The 11027-nt window shown below is 39.1% G+C and overlaps 1 protein-coding gene across 1 annotated transcript in view; it reads left to right on the top strand.

The window, feature by feature from the left end:
• The window catches only part of slc15a1b (solute carrier family 15 member 1b), a 19009-nt gene extending 8661 nt beyond the window's left edge, over positions 1-10348 (top strand). The window contains exons 11-22 of the mRNA XM_061715560.1: positions 602-646; positions 739-771; positions 1544-1632; positions 4615-4696; positions 4786-4902; positions 4974-5084; positions 5152-5273; positions 5375-5482; positions 7325-7439; positions 7529-7666; positions 8410-8517; positions 10040-10348. Of these exons, the coding sequence (XP_061571544.1) occupies positions 602-646; positions 739-771; positions 1544-1632; positions 4615-4696; positions 4786-4902; positions 4974-5084; positions 5152-5273; positions 5375-5482; positions 7325-7439; positions 7529-7666; positions 8410-8517; positions 10040-10288 (1317 nt within the window). The 3' untranslated portion in view covers positions 10289-10348. The remainder of the gene's footprint in view (positions 1-601; positions 647-738; positions 772-1543; positions 1633-4614; positions 4697-4785; positions 4903-4973; positions 5085-5151; positions 5274-5374; positions 5483-7324; positions 7440-7528; positions 7667-8409; positions 8518-10039) is intronic.
• The last annotated feature ends 679 nt before the right edge of the window (positions 10349-11027 follow it).

Here is an 11027-nt window from a genome sequence, read left to right as displayed (position 1 = left end):
AATTAAATCAATAAAATAATAAAATTAATAAAAAATAGCTTCAATTAAAATAATCTTAAAGTAAATTCAAGTACTTTAATACATAATAAAATAAATAAAACAATAACAGAATAAAAAAAAAAATTAAGCACAAGTAGTACAAAATTTCAAGCCTTTGTACTTTTCTTTTTTAACCAGGCAGAACTAGAACAAGCCCATGAACTGATAGTAACACTGTGTGTGTTTGAGTCTGTGTAAATGTGACAAAACATGCAAAAACAAACATTTTTCCCAAAGAATCACCCAGTGATGTCATGAGATTGACACGTACGCGGATAAAAGGGATAAAAGAAAAGTAACGAGCTCAATGTAGCCTAATGTAGCAGAATAAGAGTAACAGTTTCTTCTTCACAAATCTACTCAAGTAAAAGTAAAAAGTTTAGTGATTCAAAACTACTCCTAAAAGTACAACATTTCCCAAAACGTACTCAAGTAAATGTAACTGCTCCTACACTACACACTATTCGCATCTGTATTTTGAATAGAATGTTTCTTTGTACCTTTGTATCTTTTTCCTGCTCTCAACGTCACTGGGACTGAACGCTACCCGTCTGATCCACAGGGCTCCAGATGGACGCTCCAGGCCACCAACATGGACGGGGACTTTGTAAATGTTTTGCTTTTCTTGAACGTTTCGCCTCATACGCACGCAAAGAGAGAACGTCTCTCACTCAGGTTCTCTTCTTCTCTCTGTAACAGGGCGTGTTGGTGATCCAGCCCGATCAGATGCAGGTGAGTGACTTGTTAACGGGAACCGCCCGCTGGCATTAGCTAGAGCAGAGGTCGGCAACCCAAAATGTCGAAAGAGCCATATTGGACCAATAACACAAAAAACAAATATGTCTGGAGCCGCAAAAAATGAAAAGTCTTGTATAAGCTTTAGAATGAAGGCAACACCTACTGCATGTATCTATAACTTTTTATAACTATACTTTTTTTTTCATTATGCACTGTCGAGAAAAAAGTAAAAATTTCGAGAAAAAAGTCAAAATGTTGATAAGAAAGTCGAAATGTCGAGGAAAAAGTCAAAATTTCAAGAAAAAAGTCGAAACTTTTCAGACAGTTTTTTTTTCCCTGTTTGTATTACGTTTTTGTTGTTGTTGCTTTTTCTGTATGTTTTGAATTTGTTTTAAAATTTTATATTTTTTTTCCTTATGTGTTCGAAATAAACAATTCAATCAATCAATCAATCAAAATCAAAAAAGTCGAAATGTCGAGAAAAAAGTCAAAACTTCGAGAAAAAAGTCAAAATGTCGAGATTAAAAAGGAAAGGAAAAAGGAAGAAAAAAAGGAAAAAAAGAAAAAAAAGAAGAAAAAAGGAAAAGAAGAAAAAAAAGAAAAAAAGAGAAAAAAGGAAAAAAAGGTTACACATTTTTGAAAAAGCTCCAGGAGCCACTAGGGCGGCGCTAAAGAGCCACATGCGGCTCTAGAGCCGCGGGTTGCCGACCCCTGAGCTAGAGGGACCAGGGAAATATGACAACGCACGTTTTCTTCTTGCCTGCAGACTGTCAACCCGATCCTGATCCTGGCTCTGGTCCCGATCATGGACAGCGTGCTCTACCCCCTGATTGCCAAGTGCAAGTTGAACTTCACGTGAGCTTCCTGTTCCTGATCTTTATCGATGTGATCAAGTGTGAATCTGATGGAGCCCAGACCAGTTAAAGCCTTAAAATGGACACATTATGAAAAAAGGAAATCGGATTAAAACAATTCTAGGGTTTAAATAAAATATTAGGAATTGATTAGCGACTTAAAAACTTTGACATGACACATTTTCCACTTTGTTTGGGGATGCTTAGGCCCCGTTTACACGGAGCAAAAACGGTGGCGTTTTGATGCGTTTTGGCCGTTCGTTTACACGAAAACGAAGCTCAAAGTCACCAAAAACGATCATTTCTGAAAACTCCGGCCAAAGTGGAGATTTTCAAAAACTCTGTTTTCACGTTTGCGTCTAAACAGAGGGAAACGGACATTTAGGCTTCAGAACGTCACATTATGCAACAGAAATGTCACCAGCATCATTTGTGCGACCTGTGTTTACAATTTGTTTGGCCACTGTCAATATTTTCTTGTATTTTACCTGTTTTATATTCTAAAGTCACACTTAAAAGTAACTCCACTTCTCTGTCACTCCAAACGAAAGACTCTCGTTCCGTCTTGGAAGTAACTGGCAGTCAAGGCTGATTTATGGTTCCGCGTTACACCAACGCTACGGCGTAGGGTACGCGGCGACGCGCACCGTACGTAGGCTACGCCGTCGATTTAACACAGAACCATATTATTCAGGCTTCACACGTGTCATTTGTTGACGTTATTTTCCAGGATTCTGATTGGCTAGCATGACTTTACGCTTCTCGTTACACTGCACCCTGCAGGTTTGGATGCTCATAGCACCGTAACAGCGTATGTATGCGGGTTCGTGTAAACGAGGATATTTTTCAAAACATAGAGGGGGAAATATCCGTTTTTGTAAATACCCGGCTCTGTGTAAACGTGGCCTTAGAATAAAAAATGTGTAATATATTCAGAGGCAGAGCGAAATACATCATCATTAGCATCATCATGGAGTTTTTGACGCCACTCTACAGAGTGGTGGATGTAGGACCCAAATGCAGGAGAGACACAGGGGCAGGAGCTCCAAAAAATGTGATTTATTAACTAAAAACAAACCAAAAGCGCTGATGAGCAGGATCTACAAAAACACAAGAGCTTACCACTAGAGAAAACCAAAAACCTGACAGCACACAAGGAGCGTGGAAACAGTACAAACATCAAGGGGACCAAGAGAAAGACAAGTTATACACAGAAGGCTTGACGAGACACAGGTGCACACAATGAGCGCAGATGGGAACAAGGGAAGTTAGGACATAACTTGAACACAGGGACATGGGGTTTCAAAATAAAACAGGAACTAAATACCAAAACTGTGACGGAAACCAGCCGCTCTGAGGGGAGCTGTTGAAACGTAGTTGTAAAAGGAGCTTTAGTACTGTAGGTACCTTCACCAAAATATCACAGACCACAAGTCACAGACCTTTCAGTTAAGACTTAAGAAGTCCTGTCCTGTGTTTTTTAAATAAAAAAAAACTATTATTTTCTCTCACACACCAGACTATCACTGTTTAGCATTTTAAAATGAAGTTAAAGTTGTAAACTGTAAAGCATGATTTAAGGTTTTGAGTTAAACCAACGCAGAGCCTACGCCGTTGCCGTGACGCCGTCGTGAACCCTTCGGACTTCTCCGTCACTCCGCGGTACAATACCCCCCGTGACCACTAGTTGATACTTTGTTTAGCTTCCGGTTTTTCGGGTCAAAGTGAATCAAAGAGATAAGGACAACTATTGTGCAAAAAACCAAAATAACCCTAAAAAAAAAAAATTACACACACACACGAAGAAAAGAGCGCTGAAAGTTCACTACTGCTTCACGAACCGGAACCGGAAATGCGTTGGTACCAAGCAAACCAATCACAGCCCTCTCGGCCTGCGTTGGGTCTGCGTCGCCTCAACACGTAGTTACATTTTTTGGGAGATGCACATCAGGCTACGGAGAGACTCCCGCGTAGCCATAATTCAGGCTTAAAAGGGTTTCTCGTTTCACTGATTATAGTATTAAGGAAAATGTCCTAAGCAGCTGTGGCCATAGACATATAAACATAGACGCCCCATGGAGCTGCTGCGATACGTCAACATTGCCGCCATATTGGATGTGGCAAGACTGCGCTGTAAACTAATAAGTGAATAGACTTATTTTCATAAAGCGCCTTTCTACAAAGAAATTTACGTTTTACGAGTCATTTATTCATTCACACACGCACTAATATACTTGGGAAAAAACAGGCACCAAATATAATATATTTAATTTGCTCAGATGGCAAAAATAATAACTTTATTGATCCCACATAGGAGTAATTCATGTTAGAGAACAAGGTAGTTCCATAAAACAATATATATCCCCCCTCACAAAAATAAGAAAAATGGAGAAACATACTTTATTTTCTCATCAACAAAACATATTTTACATAAACATATTTGAAAATTTTCAAGTAACAAAATAACATATTTGAACCATTTTTCAGATTTTTTCAGTTATTTTATTGTCTGAAAAATGGTTCAAATATTATTTTATTGTTTGTTGATGAGAAAATATGTTTCTCTATTTTTCTTATTTTTGTGAGGGGGGATATTGTTGTTTTTCGGCACTACCTTGTTCTCTATAGCTGATATAACATGAATTACTCCTATGTGGGATCAATAAAGTTCTTATTTTTGCCGTCTGAGAAAATTAAATATATTATATTTGGTGCCTAACTGTTTCCCAAGTATATTAGTGCGTGTGTGAATGAATAAATGAGACGTAAAACGTACATTTCTTTGTAGAAAGGCGCTTTATGAAAATAAGTCCATTTACTTGTATTAGTTTACAGCGCAGTCTTGCCACATCCAATATGGCGGCGACGTTGACGTATCGCAGCAGCGGGCAAAACCACTCGATGCGGCGTCTACGTATATATGTCTATGGCTGTGGCCTCCTGCAGGCGCTCTAACCCCCCTCATCTGTTTACGTTCCTGCAGGCCACTGAAGAGGATGACGGTGGGGATGTTCCTCGCCGCTCTGGCCTTCGTGGCCGCCGGCCTGGTCCAGCTCCAGATTGACGTGAGTGAAACAGGAGACTTGTTTTTAAAGGGAGAGAAACACATCTCAAGTTCCCGTCTTGACGACCATGAACGCTTCTCTCCCTCCAGCAAACCGTGCCTAAGTTTTCATCGAGCATCGAGTCCCAAGCAAAGTTCATCAACGTGGTTGGTTCACCGGTCACGGTCACAGCTGGTGAACACATGTTTACACTTCAGCCTTTCACGGTGCGCACACTCAGGTTCAGGACATTTCTGTCGGATATGTTCCCATCCTTGACCCATGTGTTCTGCTATAGGCCAATCCGGAGTATCTGAGCTTTGATCAACAATTTACTGTGACGCTGGGGGCGAGCCAGAGTTATATCGCCAATTTAAAGGACGGCACTCGAACCACCTTCCCCATCACTGCAATAGGCGGCAATATTACCAACCTGCGGACTGAACCCGTGAGTCTTGAAGTCAAACTAAATTGAGCAAAATTGGTCTTTTTTTCTTCTCTTCTTTCTTTCTCACACGAAAAAACAACCACAAAGCTTCCCTTGTTTCCAGGTTAGTGACATCCACACAAAGCCAGACCAGGGTGCTAATGCTATCAGGCAAGTTTTTCTCTCACACTCAAATAAAACACCAAAGGCTATAAGAGTAATCGTTTTGAAATCTCTTGTTTTCTCTCTTGTTTCTCTTCTGAAATCTTCAGATTTTTCAATGGCTTCGGGTCAGTTGTGAACATTACTGTCGGGGACCAGGACTTCGGGGACGTGTCCCCCTACAATATGTCCACATATGTTGCTGTGCCTCGGGGAGAGTATGTTGTCATTTCTAATTTTGTGCATTAGTTAGACCGGGGGTCGGTAACCCGCAGCTCTTTAGCGCCGCCCTAGTGGCTCCCTGGAGCTTTTTCAAAAATGTTTGAAAATGGAAATAGATGGGGAGGGAAACATATTTTTGGTTTTAATGTGGTTTCTGTAGGAGGACAAACATGACACAAACATTCTTAATGTTTTCCAATGCTGTAAAAATGTGTAGAATAAATATTACATTTCAACATTTCTGTTAACGAAGATTTGTACGGAAGAGTATTAGGGCCATGCAGGAGAAAAAATATTTGAGAGGAGACATTTTTTTTTCATAATGCACTTCGAGAAAAAAGTCAAAATGTCGAGAAAAAAGTCGAAATGTTGAGATTAATGTTGAAATACAATTTCAAGAATAAAGTCGAAACTTTGCGTTTTTTCTCAATATTTCAACTTTTTTCTCGACATTTCGACTTTTTTCTCGACATTTTGACTTTTTTCTAGAAAATGTACTTCAACATTAATCTTGACACTTCGACTTTTTTCTCGACATTTTGACTTTTAAAGTCGAATAAAGTCGAAACTTTGCCTTTTTTCTCAATATTTCAACTTTTTTCTCGACATTTCGACTTTTTTCTCGACATTTTGACTTTTTTCTAGAAGAAGTACTTCAACATTAATCTTGACACTTCGACTTTTTTCTCGACATTTTGACTTTTAAAGTCGAATAAAGTCGAAACTTTGCCTTTTTTCTCAACATTTCAACTTTTTTCTCGACATTTCGACTTTTCTTCTAGAAAATGTACTTCAACATTAATCTTGACACTACGACTTTTTTCTCGACATTTTGACTTTTAAAGTCGAATAAAGTCGAAACTTTGCCTTTTTTCTCAACATTTCAACTTTTTTCTCAACATTTCAACTTTTTTCTCTACATTTCAACTTTTTTCTCGACGTTTCGACTTTTTTCTAGAAATTGTACTTCAACATTAATCTTGACACTTCGACTTTTTTCTCGACATTTTGACTTTTAAAGTCGAATAAAGTCGAAACTTTGCCTTTTTTCTCAACATTTCAACTTTTTTCTCGACATTTCGACTTTTCTCGACATTTTGACTTTTTTCTAGAAAAAGTACTTCAACATTAATGTTGACACTTCGACTTTTTTCTCGACATTTTGACTTTTAAAGTCGAATAAAGTCGAAACTTTGCCTTTTTTCTCAATATTTCAACTTTTTTCTCAACATTTCAACTTTTTTCTCGACATTTCGACTTTTCTCGACATTTTGACTTTTTTCTAGAAAAAGTACTTCAACATTAATGTTGACACTTCGAATTTTTTCTTGACATTTTGACTTTTAAAGTCGAATAAAGTCGAAACTTTGCCTTTTTTCTCAACATTTCAACTTTTTTCTCGACATTTCGACTTTTTTCTAGAAAAAGTACTTCAACATTAATCTTGACACTTCGACTTTTTTCTAAACATTTTGACTTTTTTCTTGACACTTGACACTAAAATATTATTTTTATTTTTCTCCTGCCTGGCCCTAATACTCTTCCATGGATTTGCATAACAAAAAGAGTCATGTGGAAAGACATTAGCAGCTGCATTTGCAGGCGAGGACCCAGTTATAACTAATATAGATACATGCAGCATGTGTTGTCTTCATTCTAAGGCTGATACAAGACTTTTCATTTTTTGCGGCTCCAGATATATTTGTTTTTTGTGTTTTTGGTCCAATATGGCTCTTTCAACATTTTGGGTTGCCGACCCCTGAGTTAGAGTCTTTACAGACACGCCCACTCAAGAAAGAGTACGCTGTGCACTGATGAGGACTTTTCATTTTTTGCAGAGCTGCATACCGGATCAGGAACCGTAATGGAAACGAGTGTATCTTCAGGCACAACCTGGGCTTCGGCAGCTCTTACACCCTGCTCATCCCCACAAATTTCACGTTTGGAGCAAATGTAACCCACAAATCCTTTTATGAGTTGCAGCTACAGCTGGGGTGCAGGGACTCTGACGGGGTTAACTCGTACCTGTGTGTGTGCTGCAGTGCGCGGGAGATATCCGGGAGATAATGGACATCCAACCAAACTCCATGCACATGGCCTGGCAGATTCCTCAGTATTTCCTCATGACAGCAGGGGAGGTGGTGTTCTCCGTCACGGGCCTGGAGTTCTCCTACTCGCAGGTACTGGGGGCATCTCAAGGAAAAAGAAGGGTTTTAACCCCAGAGTCAGTTTGTCCACAGAATTGAATTGAATTGAATTGAATTTAAATTTTATTTCGAACATGAAACAGTATTGAAAACAAAACAAAACAATAATAATCAATAATAAATACATGTAAATAAGAAAAAAAAGACAAAATATAAATAAAAACATGCATCCATCATAATTAACATGCTCGAAAAGGAGTAGGAAGAAGCAAAAACGTATTAAATCCGACCCCCTTAACTCTATTTCATTATAATATATATAATAATATATATACACATATATAGATTATATATATATATATATATATATATATATATATATATATATATATATATATATATATATATATATACAGTCCAGAATGTATGACATTTTTATTTTATTTTATATATATATATATATATACTGTGTATATATATATATATATATATATATATATATATACCGTTGCCGTGGTTACCACCTGGCAGATGATCCAGCGCTATGATATTAAAGTTATAAGGCAATTTGACCGAACTTGTATATCAATATCAAAACTTGTAATATCAATAATAACACATCCTCACACTATATACACTGATATAAATATACCCATTTATAAATTAATATATCAGTATCAACAATATACAAAAAAGAAAAGAAAACCAACAGCTCAGAACACTGAGAGATGGATTTGGTTGTCCTTGAGCTGACTGCACGGTTCTGTCCTGCTCAGGCTCCCAGCAACATGAAGTCCGTCCTGCAGGCAGGGTGGCTGCTGACCGTCGCTGTGGGAAACATCATCGTGCTCATCATCGCAGAGGCTAAAACCGTCGAGGAACAGGTATGTGAATGAATGTGCTCCGACCGTCTTCAGTCTTTCTATATACCGTATTTTCCGCACTATAAGGCACACCTAAAAGCCTTATAATGCAGTGCGCCTTATATATGATCATTACGGTAATTTCTGTTACTGTAGTCAGGGGGATTGTGGGTAATGTAGTTGGTGTCGCCAAAGTAATGGCGCTAAAAACCTCAGGAATCGTCACAGACGTTCAAGACGACAGCATAATGGCGAATTTGACGAGACGGAGCAAAGCTGGTTTTTATTTTGTTAATAAAGTTTGACGTACGGTACTTTTCTTCTTGTTTTTTTTTTTTTTTTTTTTTTTTTTTTGCATTTGCTGTAGGATTTTGTAGCATTTCCTGTAGCGCAGCTCCATCAGGTAGATACGTAACTCAACCCCAGCCATTATAGTATGGTATTTTACCAGATATTTAGTGCACCTTATATATGGAAAAGGTTTTAAAATCCGTCATTCATTGAAGGTGCGCCTTATAATGTGTGGAAAATACGGTAATAGCTGTTGCATGAAACTCGGTATACAAACGTGTAGTGGAAGTAATAGGAGATTAGTTGGAAAGTGGTGTTGAAGGTGCTGGCTCCAGACGCATGCGTGGAAGGCGATATAGCTTGTGGATGAGGACAATGATGGATTTGCATCTAACTTTGAGTCAGGTGACCTATGAACTGTCAATTATCCATCAAGCTCCACAATGATCATGTTAAAGAGGACCTATTATGGCATCTAATACCTATTTTAAACAGGCCTTGAATGTCTTAAAAACAATTAATAAAATTAATAAAAAACAATTTTTATTTTTTTTTTTTAATTTTAAAATTTTATTCTCATTAAATTACGGAATAATGTTTCAAAATGTTTGAAAATATGCCTATTTGTGGATAAAAATATGTAGTATTTGAGTTACATAAAAGCTTGTTATTTGTTTTCTTCCTAATTGTCCTTGTGGTCAAGAACCCCCAACACAAAAATGGTTTGGCCGCTGATCAAAATTTTATGTTATCATTTAATTCAACGATTAGAATGGTCAAAATGTCCGGTCAGCACAAGTCCGGTCCTCAGAAAAGAAGAGAAAAGAGAAGAAGAGAAGAATAATTTAGATAGATGTAGATTCTCTACACAAATATTTTAAAAAGGTGGTGACGGTGAAGCTGGAATTAATTAAGTCAGCGTAGAGCAAGGTAAGAAACAGCACAGCCAACGTTTACCAACCTTGTAACTTAACCTAACTGACTAGCTCTAATGTTAACGTCCATTAGCTTGTATAAAAACCTGAAGAGCAGAAGGAGAGGAGAGGAAGAGGGAGAAGGAGAGATCTGGGCGCAGGGGGGCCCATCTTAGATTATTTTGTCCGGGGCCCCGGCAAGACTGTCAGCTGGCCTGCCTGGCCACATTTAAAATAGGCGTCATGGAAGATAAAACTTCTTTAGAAAGTGTTTTATTCCAGTTTCCAAACGTGTGTGGCGACATCTCCTGAGCTCTGTTGTTCCTTTCTTTCCCCAGTGGGCTGAATACATCCTGTTTGCCTCCTTGCTGGTGGCGGTGTGCATCGTCTTTGCCATCATGGCCATGTTCTACACCTACACAGACCCAGCCAAGATCGAAGCCGAGTTTGCCGACGCAGAGACTGATGAAAAGAAGAGGAAGAGCTTGGAGATGGACAGAAAAGACTCTGTGGAGGATTACAAAAAGGACAGGAGAAGTTCGGATTCCAGCTCTGATGAGGAGGAAACCAAACGGACCAAGATCTAAATGGAGCTTTTGCGGTTAAAGATGAAACGTTGCTGCGCTCTGTCGTTTATCTCTGAGTGCTTGAACACGTGAAATTTGGTTCCTAACTGCAGATGCTGAGGTTAGAGTGAAGAGATGACCTGCGTGAAACAGTGACGATGGAAGGACGCGGGAGTAGAGCTTCGTCTTTAAGCTTTAGGGTGAGAATGGGAGATATTTTACCGTTCACGATATACTGTCAAAAAAATTCCCCACGGTAAGAATTTGTCATTTCTCGGTAAAAACGATAAATTCCTGTTGATGACGTTTTTGTGTAAAGATGATTTAAGGAAGGAAGGAAGGAGGGAGGGAAGGAAGGAAGGAAGGAAGGAAGGAAGGAAGGAAGGAAGGAAGGAAGGAAGGAAGGAAGGAAGGAAGGAAGGAAGGAAGGAAGGAAGGAAGGAAGGAAGGAAGGAAGGAAGGAAGGAAGGAAGGAAGGAAGGAAGGAAGGAAGGAAGGAAGGAAGGAAGGAAGGAAGGAAGGAAGGAAGGAGGGAGGGAGGGAGGGAGGGAGGGAGGGAGGGAGGGAGGGAGGGAGGGAGGGAGGGAGGGAGGGAGGAGGGAAGGAAGGAAGGAAGGAAGGAAGGAAGGAAGGAAGGAAGGAAGGAAGGAAGGAAGGAAGGAAGGAAGGAAGGAAGGAAGGAAGGAAGGAAGGAAGGAAGGAAGGAAGGAAGGAAGGAAGGAAGGAAGGAAGGAAGGAAGGGAGGGAGGGAGGGAGGGAG

This window comes from Cololabis saira, chromosome 24 (assembly GCF_033807715.1).
Source record: "Cololabis saira isolate AMF1-May2022 chromosome 24, fColSai1.1, whole genome shotgun sequence".
Taxonomy (NCBI): domain Eukaryota; kingdom Metazoa; phylum Chordata; class Actinopteri; order Beloniformes; family Belonidae; genus Cololabis; species Cololabis saira.
This window is presented reverse-complemented; position numbering and strand designations above follow the sequence as displayed.